General features: G+C 39.9%; 1 protein-coding gene across 4 annotated transcripts in view; it reads left to right on the top strand.

The window, feature by feature from the left end:
• The first annotated feature begins 1,720 nt into the window (after positions 1-1,720).
• The window catches only part of LOC129689735 (OX-2 membrane glycoprotein-like), a 32,397-nt gene continuing 17,661 nt past the window's right edge, over positions 1,721-16,456 (top strand). For 3 of the 4 annotated variants that reach the window (XM_055625134.1, XM_055625133.1, XM_055625131.1), the window contains exons 1-3: positions 1,721-1,849; positions 10,086-10,424; positions 11,825-12,121. In XM_055625134.1, the coding sequence (XP_055481109.1) occupies positions 1,786-1,849; positions 10,086-10,424; positions 11,825-12,121 (700 nt within the window). In that variant the 5' untranslated portion in view covers positions 1,721-1,785. Of the gene's footprint in view, positions 1,850-7,331; positions 7,372-10,085; positions 10,425-11,824; positions 12,122-16,456 lie in introns of those variants that run through there. The other variant, XM_055625132.1, reaches the window with a different exon arrangement.

Here is a 16,456-nt window from a genome sequence, read left to right as displayed (position 1 = left end):
CAGCTATACCACTGCTAGGCATATATCCAAAAGATGCTCAAGTATACAACAAGGACATCTGCACAACCATGTTTGTAGCAGCTTTATTTGTAATAGCCAGAAGCTGGAAACATCCCAGATTCCCCTCAGTTGAGGAATGGATATAGAAATTGTGGTACATCTACACAATGGAATATTACTCAGCGATAAAAAAAAACAAAAAAACAAAAAACAAGGAAATCATGAAATTTGCAGGTAAATGATGGGAACTGGAAAAGATCATCCTGAGTGAGGTATCCCAGAATCAGAAACACACACAGGGTATATACTCACTCATAAGTGGATACTAGACATAATATAAGATAAACAAACTCAAATCTGTATAACTAAAAAGGTTAATCAGGATGGAGGACTCTGACTAAGATGCTCAATCCCCATTCAGAAAGGCAAAGAGGATGGATATCAGAGGAGGGAGAAAAGAGGGAACAGGACAGGAGCCTACCACAAAAGACCTCTGAAAGGCTCTACCCTGTAGGATATCGAGGCAGATGTTGAGATTCATAGCCAAACTTTGGGCACAGTGCAGGGAACCTTATGAAAGAAGTGGAGATAGTAAGACCTGGACAGGACATGAGCTCCACAAGGACAGTGACAGATCCTAAAATTCTGGGCACAGGAGTCTTTTCTGAAACTGATACTCCAGCCAAGGACCACTCATAGAGATGGTCTGGAACCCCTGCACAGAGGCAGCCTATGGCAGTTCAGTATCTAAGTGACCTCCATAGTAATGGGGACAGGGACTCTCTCTGAACTGATTGACCTGCTCTTTGATCACCTCCCCTGACGGGGGAGCAGCCTTACCAGGCCACAGAAGAAGACAATGCAGCCACTCCTGATGAGACCTGATAGACTAGGATCAGAGGGAAGGGGAGGAGGTCCTCCCTTTTCAGTGGACTGGAAGAGGGACATGGGTGGGGAAGAGGGAGGGTGAGATTGGGAGGGGAGGTGGGAGGGAGGTACAGGGAGGACACAAAGTGAATAAACTAAAATTAATAAAAATAAAAATAATTTTAAAAAATAAAAAAATGAATCCACTTCATTCCTGTGAATGAATGAAGTGGCTCCTCATTTCACCTAGACTTGTATCATTCTCCTTCTGTAGATATACTCTTTGCTTTTTTGTCCAATTTGTAAATCTACACACTAACTACTGCTTTTCTGTGTCTTGTTCAATTCTCTGCCCCTAATACAAAGAAACTGGGAATTGTATCATAAAAGCATCTCAGCGTCTCCTCCAGAAGTTCTGAAAAAAAAAAAAATATAGGGTAAGAGCAAGAAAATTTAAAAAAAGTTTCAAAGGAGTTTAATTTAAAATAATTTTTACCAAATTTTCTGAGAATCTCACATATGAACACTATATGCATAATTTTCCTTCTCTTTCCTCACTCCAATCCCTCCTCTCTTCTTCATCCCACCCTTCCTCTTAAACTCATCCACTGTGTTTTCTGAGTATCTGAAACTCCAACTCGCAGAGATATGACTATTTTTGCCTCCTGAACGCTGAGCTTGAAGTTGTGCAGCATCCTGCCTTGGGAGATCTCAAGACTTCCAGCCTTGGGTTTGGCACCACCCACAATAGGCTGAGCCCTCCTCAGTAAAACATTTATTGATACAGAGTGTATCTTGTTAATGAACAACCTTTTGATGGGAAGCTTTGGAAGAGGGGCTGTGTATTGCAGTCTCATTTTACAGCTCAGCTATGATAAGATATTTTGACTTTAGTGACAACTTTAACTAACAGATTCAATGGACTTTTTATTCTTTTGCCTTCTCCATCTTATAATGCTTACTCTCTGTGCCCAAGAATCAGGTAAGGCTATTTTTTTTATAGATGTTTAGCTGGAAGTGCGTGGCAAATAAATACTAGGTCACAGGACATTTCCTTTTATCCCAGTAGGTAAAGAAGAATATAGGCTAGGTTCTGTGTGTTAATCATACTCCTTTATAATCACACAGGAGCAAATCATTACATGTGAAACAATGACTGTAGAAAATGGAAGATCGGTGAGGATGGCAGCAGGCTTACAGCTTCTCAGGCCTTACAACTTTCTCAAATTAGACAGTTGTCTCTCTATCTGCTTTATGCAACTGGCCTGGAAGCGGGCCAGCAAAATATCACTTCACATCTTTTTTTTTTTCTTTGAATTACACCCTGTGTTCACAGTCAACAGCATGCAGACCTTTTAATGTTAAGAATGACTTGTTTTGAGCCTCTTCTTGGTAATTAAAAGTTTTTTTTTTATGATATGAGCAAACCTACAAATAATTTGCCTTATAGATTTCTCTGTCATAATACACTGACCTAATGTAAGAATTCAACAACTATTGTCGTATTTTCTGCTCATTGTGAATGACTGAGTTAACAATATTTATTCCACCACTTTTCTTCAGGGTAAGGCAATCACTAATGTTCTTTAAGAAATTGGGTGAGGAGTTTTGAAGTTGGCTCAGTAGGTAAGAGTTAGGGGCACATAATACTCAGCTGAAGGACACAAGTTCTGTCCCAAGAATAGAAGGAGGTTCAAAAGCACCTGTAAATCCAGCTCCAGTGGATCCAAAAACTTCTTCTATCCTCTTGGGGTACATGCATTCAAGGACATATACCACATGACCCAAGAATAATTTAAAAAAATAATATACTGTTCTGACATACAAATCAGGAGCAGAACAACAACAAAAGGAAAATAAACAGAAAAGAAGGCCTGAGGTTTAAAAATAAAGATTTTGCTTAGCATGAGTGAGGTCGTGGGTTCAATCCATAGCACCAATCAATAATAAATTAGTCAATAAAATGCATAATGGGGGAGACTTCTGTCATGAAATAGCTCACAACTCTAAAGCAGAAGAAAACCTGGGATCAAACAATGATGAGGGACAAAGCAATACAGAAACTGCTGTGGATTCAGTGATGGACAGCTCCATTGTTGCTTTTTTGTTGTTGCTAGTTTGGTTTTTCATGTGCTTAATTCTCCCCTGAAGGCGAGGACCAAACTACCTAAATTGTTTGAGGTGGCTTATAACTGTCAGATGGCTTCTTGTTCTCATTTTATTCTACACTGTGAAGCAGGTAATATTAAGCCTGTTATGGAGAAGAAAATGCTGAGGTGCAGGAAAGTAATACATTGCTAGAAGACCACAGTCCTATAGATGAGACCAGGTAAAGCTGAGCACAGAACTGACTGGTAAACACAGGGTTTCTCAAAACAATAAACTTGCCTCATGAATTTGAGACATTGGTGATGCTTTTTTAACAGCCTAGACTCACTGTGTTTACTAAGAAAATACTTGATACAAAGTTGCTTGTGAATTGCTCATGAAGAAGGAATGAGTGGATTCCATATGACATTATATGAATAGAGTTGATCAAGCTGTGTGGTTGGGTTTTTTAAGCAGACATTAGGGAAATGGATAATAATCCACAGCAGCAGTATTTAGACCTCTCTCTCCCTCCCTTTCTCTTTCTTTCTCTCTCTCTCTCTCTCTCTCTCTCTCTCTCTCTCTCTCTCCTTTCTTTCCTCTCTCTCTCGGTACAGTATGAAGTAAATTCATTAAATAAATTTGGATTACATCTCATGTGAGGTGACAATAAAATAACAGGGAAGTAGATAAACAAAGTTTGAAGAATGAGTATTTCAAAAGGTTTAAATATAAATTGAAACACATGAGATAGAGACAGGCTGAGGCTGGTGTTGGAGCTGGTGATGGCCAAGTACAAGGTCAACTTTCCTCCCAATATTCACTTTCTTTTGTATAATTCTTCTACATTCATCATGACTGGTTGGTAAAATATGGCGAATAGTTGACTTCTTGAATTGTGTCTCTGCCTTGATCTTTTGCAGTTTTTGCTCTGGGGGAGACTGTTCTCCATTTGGTGAAGATACAGTCTATTGCACGCATCCAGCAAAAGACAGCAAGACTTCTTTCCTTTGACTCTCCATAGCCTGTCTTGCTACGCTATGGGTTTGTTTGTTTTTTTAATTTTTAAATTTTTATTTTTAGTTGCATTTTATTAACTCTGTGTCCCAGCTGTATCCCGCTCCCTCATTCCCTCCCAAATCCACCCTCTCTCCCTCATCTCCTCCCTGCCCCTTTCCAAGTCCACTGATTGGAGAAGACCTCCTCCCCTTTCATCTGATTCTGTTTTATCAGGTATCTTCAGGACTGGCTGCAAAGTCCTCCTCTGTGGCCTTGTTTAATCTGTTTTTGATTTGAAGAATAGACGACCAGTATCATCTATTCATTTGTTTCTTGTTTCTTTAATTCATTAATAGGTTGAATCACATTTTTAGAGAAAATGTGGCTCATTAAATCTCAATGTGTAATGAATTTCTTTGTGTAATACTATAATTTACTTATATAATTTATTATTTTAATATAATATTTTATTAATTATTCGAGAATTTCATATAATGAATTTTGATCATATTTAACACTCACTCCTACTCCTGTCAGATCCACCCTCACCTCCTCTCACCTCCTCATAATAAATTCATATGCTTTTTAAAAAATAACCTACTGCATCCTAATTGTCCTGCCCCTTTACCCATGAGTGTGGGTTCATCCACTATAGTGTGTCATGAAGTATATACTAGATTTGCAATCCAGTTTTGATCATGACAATAATGTTCCATGAGCATTGTGCTTCATGTTTTTGCAGAACACATGCATGCACTTCTTTAGGTTTATGTTATGAGTAGTCTTACTGCTTGTAGAGATGCTTGTGGTTAGTCATAAAATAGCCACAAGGGTTTCAACTGAGTATCAACAGAATTCACACTCCCTTCAGCAGAGTGTGTAAGCTGTATTGTCTCTGCACATTCTCAATCTAACTTTATATTGTTTGCTTTCATTTAGACATTTGGTGTATGTAGCCCTCATTTTCTTGATAATCAAGTTGAACAAATAAAATCGTAATCATTAGATAGAGAGACAGAGGCTTTTTGAATACCTCACTGTAATATGAAAATATATATCTCCTAACACTGGCTCTCATTTAGAGTCTTCACAGTGGATTATGAGATGGTTGTCCTAGGAGGATATATATATATGTCCCGATATGATCGACTGATGAGAACAGAGTCTCATTTATCTATATTAAAGGGATTTAAAACTAGACAGTTGTGTTCACTGAAAACATAATGAGAAACTGAAAAGAAGTCCCAGAAATGGTATTGTTTATGTATAGTTCAGCTGTGACATAGTGAGTTTTTGGCCACACACCTATGGGCCATGTTTTGTTTTGTTTTTTTTTTTTTTTTTTTTTTTTTTCTGCTTTTTTCAAGTAGGAGGAAGTCTTCTGTGTAGGGTGGGGTTGTAGATATTTTGAAATGTAAAAACTACAGTTGATGGGTTAGCAGCTTTGGATTGGGGTCCAGTCTTTTAAGAAAATATTTGGGGACACATTTCATAATGATTTTCAACTCTAGGTCATTTTTTGGCATGTAGGGGACCACTTTATATTCTGACTCACACAAAGATTTTTTCTTTTTTTTTTTTCTTTATTAATTACACTTTATTCACTTTGTATCTTCCCTGTGGTTTCCTCCCTCCTCCCATCCCAATCCCTCCCTTCCTCTACCCTCTGCATGCATGCTCCTCCTCAAGTCCACTGATAGGGGAGGCCTACTTTTCCTTCCTTCTGATGCTAGTCAATTAGGTCTCATCAGGAGTGGCTGCAGTGTCTTCTTCTGTGGTTCTTTGAGAAAATCAACAAGATAGACAAACCCCTAGCCAAACTAACTAAAAGGCGGAGAGACACTATCCAAATCAACAAATCAGAAATGAAAAGGGGGGAAATAAACACAGACAAGGCAGCCACACAAAGTTTTTCTGAGGCTATTTTGGTGCCTGTGGGAAGGAAGGAACAGAGAAATGTGAGTCTGGGGAACTGCAAGAGTAATGCAGAGGAGGAGATGTTGTTGTCTAGTTGGATGTGTGAGAAGCATTCGCAGGCTTATGTAGTCTGATGGCCCCAAACAACATGGATCAGTAAGGAAATTATCTCCACAAGTTAACAGTGTAAATCCATTTTAGCAAACAGTCAAAGAAATCATGAAAAAATTAAAACCAATTAACTACTATAAATTTGTAATGAAATAGAAGTTAAGATTGTGTCATTAAAATGGAAATTATGAGGCTTGACTGCATATCTTATGTTAGAAATAGAATCAGATTAAATGAAATAACATTTATATGCTTACACTTACAGAATGATTACTGTTATTGACATATATTTGTTGTGTGGGTTTCATAATGACAATTATCTTTTCAGTGAACCAAGTAGCTTAAACATATTCACCACCCTTTCACTGTCTTCCCTTGTTCTCCTTTGTCTTTTCACTATTCTCCTTGCTTTCCTGCCTTCATGTCATGTACAGAAATACATACATGTAGAATACATACACACACAAAAAAAAAAACCCAAGGATGTACAAAGAAAAGAAAACTTGACATTTGCCTTTCTGAAGATGGATTGTTTTACTTATATGTGGATGGATGGTTGGCATCATCTTGAGCAAAGTCACTTGTTCACTAATTAATTAATTTATTTACACCCTTATTGAAACTTCCCTGCCCTCCTTCCTCCCAGTCCCCCTCTCTCATCTCACCTTTCCTATACCCCCATCCCTTTCTCCTCAGAGAAGGAGAGACTCCCCGTGAATATCAACCCACCTTGGCATATCAAATTGAGGTAGGACTGGGTGCATCTTCTTCTGCTGAGGCTAGACAAGGCTCTGGTGCATTTACACAATGGAATATTACTCAGTTATTAAAAATAAGGAAATCATGAAATTGGCAGGCAAATGGATGGAACTAGAAAAGATCATCCTGAGTGAGGTAACCCAGATCCAGAAAGACACACATAATATGAGTTCACTTATAAGTAGATTAATAGCCATATAATATAGAATAAACATACTATAATTCACAGAGCCAAAAAAGATAAGGACTATTTCTAACAGGAACTCAATGACTGGCTCTTTGGCCTCCCCACCCCCCAAGGGAGGAGCAGTCCTGTTAGGCCACAGAGGAGAGCTTTGCAGCCAGTCCTGAAGATACCTGATAAAACAGGATCGGATGAATGGGGAGGAGGTTCCCCCTATCAGTGGACTTGGCAAGGGGCACGGTGGAGATGAGGGAGGGAGGGAGGGACTGGGAGGAAATGAGGGATCGGGACATGGCTGGGATACAGAGTTAATAAAATGTAACTGATAAGAAAAAAATAAAATTAAAAAAAAAAGATAAGTAACAAGAAAGCCCCAAGGAAGAATGTTTAAATATCACTCAGCAGGGGAAAACTGACAGTGGAAGCAGTTGAAGAGAGGGAACAAGGTAAGAGAGGGAGCTCAGAGAGAAATGGGGGTACAGATCAGACCTGGGGAGAACAGGGGCAGGAGGACAGCAGATCTGTAGAAAGTAGAGAAACCATGGCTACTAGGGGCATCTCTGTGACAAACTGGAGACCTACAACAGAGTAGGCTCCTGGAAGGATATAGGGTGACTCTAGCTGAAACTCCTAGTAGCAGGAGTCATGGAGACTGAAGAGGATACCCTCTAACTAGATAGGACTCCCAGTGGAGGGAGGGGAACACCAAACCACCCACAAAAACTTTGACCCAAAATTTACCCTGCCTACAAGATGCGCAGGGATAAATGTAGAGCACAGAGTTAAGGAATGTCCAACCAATGTCTGGCCCAAGGGAAAGAGCCAGCCCCTGACACTATTAATGATACTCCACCATGCTTGCAGACAGGATCTGTCCTCTGAGAGGCTTCACCCAACAGCAGATTGAAACAAATGCTAAGACTTGGAGCTGAACATTGGGCAAAGTATAGGAAGTCTTGTACAAAAGTTGGGGAAATGATAATAGGACCTGAAGACAACCAGAGCTCCAGATGAAGACTAACAGAGCCAACAAACCAGAGGGTTTGTGGTGATGTAATCACCAACCAAAGACCAAGCATGGTATAGATCTAGGCTCCCTATACAGATGTAGCTGATGGGCAGCTCAAACTTCATGTGGGTTTCCTAGTAAGAGGAACAGGGACTGTCTGTGGACATGGACTCTGTTGCCTGTTTTTCGATCACATCTCCCTGGTGGGGCTGCCTCTCCAGGCCACAGGGGAAGAGGATGCCCTCAGTCCTAATGTGACTTGATGTGTTGAGGTAGGCTGGTAGGGGGGGCTCCCCTTTCTGAGGAGTAGAGAAGGGGGGCAGGGGAAAGATAGAAAGAGGGTGGAACAAGGAAGAGAGGAGTGAAGGGGCTATGATCAGGATGGAAAGTGAATAAGTAATAAATAAATAATTTAAAAATAAAACTTTTTTAATGGTTCTTTTAAAATTATGTACAAAAGATTTTGATCGTATTCACCCATTCCCAAACACTTTCCAGATCCACCCTCCTCTTCCCTATTACCCAGTTCTTAGCTCTATCTTGTGGTTTGTTTGGTTCATCAGTTAGTTGATTTGGATGCTGGAGGTTTTGGTGTTTTTGATTTGGTTCGGTTTGGTTTGGTTTGATTGTATTTGTTATTGTTTGTGTGGCTGGTTGGCTGGTTGGTTTGATTATGGAGGAAGGTAAAGTGAATATGTTTTTGAAATGTAGACTGACTACTGGTTCCAGTGAAGAGAAGGCAAGGCCAGTTTCATTTTTCAGAGAATAGCATTATTTTCTAGTTCAAGGTCATATTTCAAGTTCCCCATACTTTATTTGGGTGGTTGCATTTACTTTTGTTTAGATAAGAACGTAATAGAGGAAGAATAGTGAGAACATGGGAAGTGAAAGGACCTTTGAGTTAAAACACAATTTACAATATTTGATATTAAGGTAAAAAAAAAAACAAACAAAAAAGGTTACTAGCATAAAGATATGATTCCTCTCATATACATATATTTTATATTAAAGTAGTAATGAACCAGGCCTAAGGCCTGAACATGTATGACTGTGAGTAGAATCTTATCCTTTTTTTCTATACACTTTCTAAGAATCCCAGAAAAGACTACTAAATTAAAAATCTTTTCTACCAGAATGTGTCTACAAATAATTTTCCTTATGATTTCTTTATCTTTAAAAACTGACCTAATTTAAGAATTAGAAAACGTTTTATTATTTTCTGAATGATTGAATTAACAGCATTTAATCCCTTAGTTTTCCACAGGTTAATGAACTGACTAGTGTTCTTTAAGAATTTGGGGAAGGAGTCTTGAGAAGCTCATGAATTAGGAGCACATACTTTTGTCAGGAGGTTGGCAAGCACGTGTAAATGTAGCTCCAGGGGATACAAAAACATCTTGTATCTTCTGGAGGCACATGTACTGAAAAACACATACCCATGTCACAAGCACAATTTTAAAAATTAAATAAATTTCTCAAGAATAAGTTCAGGAGCAGGAATAAAGATATGGTAACCTCCATATATCTACATGTGCATATTTGGAGAGCAGAACTTGGGAATAAATGATAATGAGGGGCAAAGCAGTACAGAAATTGCTGTAGAATCATTGATGGGCAGCTTGTATGTTACTGCTGTTGTTGTTGCTCGTTTGGGATTTCATCTGTATTATTTAACCATTCCCTGAAGGCGAGGACCAAACTACCTATGGAAACAAAAACATCTGTGGTGACATGACTTCTGTTCTCATTTTATTCAATACTGTGAGGCAGGTAACATTAAGCCTATTAATATTAATGGCAATGAAAATACTGAGGTCCAGGAAAGCAAAAGCTTGCTACAAGACTACAGTACTACAGATCAGCCCATGTAAAGCATGAGCCGAGAACTGACTAATAACACATAGGGTTTCAGTCAACAACAAATTTGTCTCATTCATTTGAGACTTTCATGATGCTTTTGTACAGATTAGATCATATTTATTTTGAAAATATTTGCTACAAAGTTGCTTGTAATTTGATCATGAAAATGAAATAAGTGAAAAGCTTATGATATAGTATGAGTAAGGTGAATCAAGGTATGTGGTTGGGTTTTTAGAGTGCTCCACAGAAGTATGGAAGTATATGTCACTTAACAATGGGTGTCCTTTTCAGAGACATTGCAGATGATAAAACATAAAAATTATGAGACTGCAGTCGTCGGAGGAAACGTGACCATCTTCTGCAACTTGACAAGTCTGGCAAATGTTGAGCAAATCACCTGGCAAAAGATCCAAGACTCTTTGCCTCAAAATATTGGCACTTACAGTCACAAATACGGGGAAAAGATCCTTCCACCATATGAAAACAGGCTTCACTGCAAGATCCTGGAACCCAGCACCTCCTTCATAACTATCCAGGAAGTGACATTTGAAGATGAAGCCTGCTACAAGTGTCTGATTAACACTTTTCCACATGGCAGTCATGGAGAACAAACCTGCCTTAACATTTTAGGTATCTAATGTTATATATAAGTTCCCATAATGGGGGTAGACATCATGGAGTTACAGTTTCTAAGGACATTGTCCAGAGAAAGAAAGTTCGACAAAGAGAAGCTGATGGTGATGAGTTCAAGTTATTTAGACAGGAGAAACATAATGCAGCCCTGTAAAAATATCTTTTATTTGCTTGAAGTAATTCTCATCTCTGTTGCTTACTACCTTCATCTGCTAACCTAAGCCTAGACCTAAAAGTTTCTAGCCTTCATACAATTGTACCTAGGCCTACAGTGTTTTTAGCCTCTGGGACTTATTGCTGAACAGGCTCACTTCTAGTTCTTTCTGAACTCTGGCTGGCTGGTTCGATTCAGTTATTCTAGTTCAAACTCCTCTCCAAGCTGATTGATTCAATCTGACTTCTCTCAGCTTTGGACTAAATTTCTCTGCTTGGCTTCATACTAACTTTGGCAATATGTTCTAATCTTCTGGCTTCTTCTCATTCTCTGGCTCATTCTGTCTCCCCATGTGTCTACCTCGTTCTCTTTCTGTGACCTGTCTCTGTAACTGACCCATTAAACTGCCATGAACTCAACTCCACAGCACTGCCTCTCAACTCACTGCCTCAGCCAAACTGCCACAACAGAACTAATCAGCTCTAATCGGAGATCTTCATGTCTCTGTCTCTTGGGTGCTGGGATTAAAGGTGTGTACCACCACTTCTGGATCTAAGCTTTTCTTTTCCTGAAACTTGCTCTATAACAGATGGTCTTGTACTCAGAGATCTGCTTGCCTCTGTCTCCTTGGATTAAAGGAATGTTTGTATTCTAGCCAGAACATTCAGACCTAGAAGGTCTTTGGATATGATCTCTTGCCAGAGGAGCCATGTTCTGAATTAAAACTCCTCTAAAGAGACTAATAGAAATTGTGTGTTCAAGCAGGATTTTTTTTTTCTTCTTCTTCACATCATTTCTTTACATTATGCTGTCCTGGCTTCCATTAAGAGGAGAAAACCCAAGAGTATCAGAATGTTACTGTGCCAAAAGAAAGATGTGAGAAAAGAAAGAGACTAGAGAACAAGGAAAGGTGAAAACGAAGGGAATGAGAGGACTCCAGTCTTCAAAGAAGCAAAATGTCACAAGGCTAGTGAGAACACCAGCATTCCTTACTGTGTAGCTATATGTGTAAAGTGCTGGGATGTGCATGATATAATGCATACTCCATGGAAGTTGAGACCGCAGCCAGTGAACAGAAGAACAGGTACTGGAAGTGTTATGATGTGTGGGGGAAGGTACCTGATAGGGCTGTGTTTTCAGCATTTAGGTGTCATATAAAAGTTGAGGAAAACACCACTCTTCAACAACAGAGAATTTGGTATAACTTGCTTTTGTATTAATTTTGTGTCCCTCTCTGCGTTAGCTGTATCTGAGTTGGTAACTGAACTCCAATCTGTTCCTGGCTCTGAAGATCTCCATAACCTTCATTGTTCAGCTGTGGGAAAACCTGCCCCTGGAATCTCAATTCACCCTTCAGGAGTCATAGTGTCCACAGAAGAGTACACTCTTCAGAACCTCAATGCCACAGTGACTGTCACTAAAAGCTACAACATCTCTTTGAAAACTGTGATGTCCTTGGGTCTCCGGAACCTGGTTGTGTCCATGACTCACCCCGTAAGACATGAAGAGAAGATAGTTCCTCTGCCAGTACATCAAGAAAGTGAGTAGATGAGATGCTGAAATCAAGGGGAACAATTGACGTGGGGAAAGTAGCTTAGTCTGTAAAATACTTGCCAGGAAAGCAAGGAAACCCAAGTTCAATGCCCAGCACCCATGTGAAAATCCTGGCATGGTGTGTGTGTGTGATGCTGGGCAGGCAAGAATAGACAAATATCTGATGTTCATTAGCCCACCATCTTAGAATAACCAGGGATAACTGGGAGTGACACAAGTTGGACAACACTTCTTATTGATCTCTGACTTCCATAGTACACACATTTATACAACACACACACATGGACAGACAAACACACATATGAAAGAGAGTGCAGAGATATTTATCTTTAAAAATATCTATCTTTAAAAATCTGTTATAAGAAATAATTGTATAAATCAAGTAATTTTGGTGCTACCCAAGCAAGGGTTGTTAGCTACCCTGATCATGACAGCCAAAGACGGGTGGTGCCAGCTCATGGTGGGCAAGGGAAGGGGGCAGCTTAGCACAGTGACTCAGGTGGCAGTCCTGACCAGGGATAGCATCCTGGCCTTTGGTGGTGACCCAGGTCTGGGACATCAGCATAGCCCACAACTATGATAGGACCACAGACCGGGACATGGCCGGGACATGGCCCCCAGCAGCAGGATGAGCTCAGATGGCCCCATGGCCCCAGGTGGCAGTGCAGGGCACTCAGGTCAGCATATCCTTCTGTGGTAGCATGATCCTCAGACATCCATGTGGTCTCTGGTGGCATCCCTCACCACAGACATCTGCTTAGCCTTTGGTGGTAACTTGGGCCACAGACATTGAAACAGACCGTAGCTGCAGTAGGATTGTGGACTCAGATATGGACCCTTTGTTGGCAGCTGGGGCCAGGGCCTCACCATGTCCTCATTGGTTACACAGGCTCATCGTATCTGCCTGTTCCTTACTGCTGTTGACTCTCCAGTTCCACCTTTCTCTACAGTGTAGAAAACTTGTCTCCCATCCCTCCACTGAACACTCCATCTTTCCCATCTCTCCATCACACACTGGTCCACCTTAATGATGCACACAATGGGACACTTGTTTGTCTTTCCTTGGACTGCTGTGGTGTGACTGTGTGTTTTAAGGAATATTTCCATAGCACTTTAATTCTTGTTAGGTAGATCTTGTTCTTTTCATAAATTTGGTTTTAGCCATTGACATTTCCTCATTTTTAAATTTAAATTTTAAATTAGTATATGATATACTAGATAGTGTAATGACATTTTTAAACAAAGTGACATTTTTATCATTTTCTTTCCTCCCAGTTCCTCCACACCTTTTCACTTCCTGCTTCCTGCCTTAGAGCTTACTGGTTCCCAGGTGTTTTACTTCTTACATAACTAAGACTCCTTGCGTCCACACTGCTTCTCCTCCCCATCACTGTTACTCTTTCTCAGTCTTTTCAAGTATTTTAGACTTTATTGTTGCTGAAAATATTGCTTATTTTTAGGCCTATGTTTATCATTAACCCACTAAAAATGATAACAGACACTTGATAGGTTTTATGATATTTACCTAGGTGGGAAAGGTAACTCCACCTACACTATCTCATATATTCCAGCTCCTCTCCCATGCCATCTGCCCTAACCATTCCTCTCTGGTTAATATATAGATGGAATTTTGTCCATAACTCCACAAATATTTGCTTTTTCTTCATCTGGGTATCTTATTCCATCTACGCCATTCTTGGAGTCCTTCTGCCACTTGGTTTTCTCCCCCATCTAACACCTAGTGGCTTCTTCCTCTTTTCCTCCGTATCTACTTTCCAAGATCCTCTTTTGTCCAAACCATAGAACCTCAGCTCTGCCCACCTCACCTTTGTCCTGCCAAGGATGGCTTTTTATTAGTCAAACAGGAATAATTTCTTAGGCAATGTTTACCACCAAGTTCTCATTATTACTGCTCATTGGGAATACAATTTCAAACCTTAAGGCTTTTAAATTTTTGTCTTCATATATATATATATATATTTTAATTTTCAAAATTATGGTAGTGGTTTGAATAAGAATCATTCCCATTGATTCATATATTTAAATGGTTAGGGAGTGACAGTATTTGAAAGGATTAGGAGGTGTGGCCTTGTTGGAGGAAGTGTGTCACTGGGGACGGGCTTTGAGGTTTCAAGATCCCAAGGCAGATCCTTCCTGATGCTTGGGGATTTGGATGCAGAACACACAATTTCTCCAGTATTATGTCTACCTGTCTGTTGCTATACTCCCAACCATGATGATAATGGACTAAACCTCCTGAACTGAAAGGAAGCCACAAGTAAATGATTTCTTTTGTAAGAGCTGCTGTAATCATGACATATCATTGCAGCAATGGAACACTGACCGAGACAATTATTTTTTTCTCTTTTTTTTTAATTTTTATTTTCTATATTAATTACAGTTTATTCTCTTTGTATCCCAGTTGTAGCTCCCCCTCCTCCCGTTTTTCTCCCAATCTCACTCTCCCTTCCTCTTCTCCCATTCCCCTCTCCAAGTCCACTGATAGGGGAGGTCCTCCTCCAGTTCCATCTGACCCTAGCCTATCAGATCTCATCGGGACTGGCTGCATTGTCCTCTTCTGTGGCCTGGCAAGGCAGCTCTCCCCCAAGGGGAGGGTGTCAAAGAGCCAGCCACTGAGTTCATGTCAGAGATAGTCCCTGTTCCCCTTACTAGAGAACCCACTTGGATACTGAGCTGCCATGGGCTACATCTAAGCAGGGGTTCTAGGTTATATCCATGAATGGTCCTTGGTTGGAGTATCACTCTTAGAAAAGACCCCTGTGCCCAGATATCTTGGTTCTGTTGCTTTCCTTGTGGAGCTCCTGTCCTCTCCAGGTCCCATCTCTTTCCCTCTTTTTTCATAGAATTCCCTGCACTCTGCCCAATGTTTGGTTACAAGTCTCAGCATCTGCTTTGATACCCTGCTGGGTAGAGACTTTCAGAGGCCCTCTGTGGTAGGCTCCTGTCCTGTTTCCTGTTTTCTCCTTCTTCCAATGCCCATCCCACTTGTCTTTCTGAGTGAGGACTGATCATCTAACCCAGGAATTTCCTTCTTGCTTAGTTTCTTTAGGTATACAGATTATAGTATGTTTATCCTATATTACAGGTCTAGAATCCACTTAAAAGTGAGTATATACTATGTGTGTCTTTCTGCTTCTGGGATACCTCACGCTGGATGATCTTTTCTAGATCCTACCATTTGACTGAAATTTTCATGATTTCCTTGTTTTTAATTGCTGAGTTTATTCTGTTGTGTAAATGTACCACAATTTCTGTATCCATTCCTTAGTTGAGGGGCATCTGGGTTGTTTCCAGCTTCTAGCTATTATGAATAAAGCTGCTACAAACATGGTTGAGCAAATGTCCTTGTTGTATACTTGAGCATATTTTGAATATATGCCCAGGAGTGGTATAGCTGGGTCTTGAGGTAGCACTATTCCTAATTGTCTGAGAAAGTGCCAGATTGATTTCCAAGTGGTTGTACAAGTTTACATTCCCACCATCAATGGAGGAGGGTTCCCCTTTCTCCACAACCTCGCCAGCATTTGTTGTGTCTTGAGTTTTTGATCTAGCCATTCTGATGGGTGTAAAGTGAAAGCTCAGGGTTATTTTGATTTGAATCTCCCTGATGACTAAGTATGTTGAGCATTTCTTTAAGTGTTTGACTGAGACAATTATAAATAATACAAATTTAATTGACATAAATTCTAGTGAAAGGATAGGAAATGCAAGACTGGGGGCCTACATGCAGCACAGTGCTGGTCACTAATTGGAAGGCATTACATGGAAGGGTGCACCATGAGAACAAAAGGGAGCTGGGGATTCCCTGTGCCAGTAATGGTATCACAATGGCTCATTCCCATTATAATGACCTCAAGCTACTCACAAGGGATACCACCAGGACCTAAGCATATTTTGAAGGTTGTACCTTTTGCTATCATTTCATTGTCAATTAAATTTCCTCTTCCTAAATTTGTTTTAAGTTAACATACAAAGTAGTAGGCTACATTATAGCATATATATATGTGTGTGTTATACTTTATTCTAATTTGTCTCCTTTCTTCACTGCCCTGTTTCTGTTGTATTTGAGTGTTTTTTTTTTCCCTCAAGTTCCAACACCATGTGCACTAATATCTCACTTGTTTATATTAGATGAGATCTTAGGGTTTCCTAAACTTCTTCATTCAGGGGAAGAGGAGTGGGGATTGAAGCCAGAGGCCTTGTGCATGCTAAGCAAGTACTTAAAAACGAACTTTTCTTTTCTTTTCTTTTCTTTTCTTTCTTTCTTTCTTTCTTTCTTTCTTTCTTTCTTTCTTTCTTT

The sequence above is a fragment of the Psammomys obesus genome, unplaced genomic scaffold (genome assembly GCF_907164565.1).
Source record: "Psammomys obesus unplaced genomic scaffold, mPsaObe1.curated_primary_1811, whole genome shotgun sequence".
Taxonomy (NCBI): Eukaryota; Metazoa; Chordata; class Mammalia; order Rodentia; family Muridae; genus Psammomys; species Psammomys obesus.
Note: the sequence above shows the minus strand (reverse complement) of the source record. Positions and strands in the feature narration are given on the sequence as shown.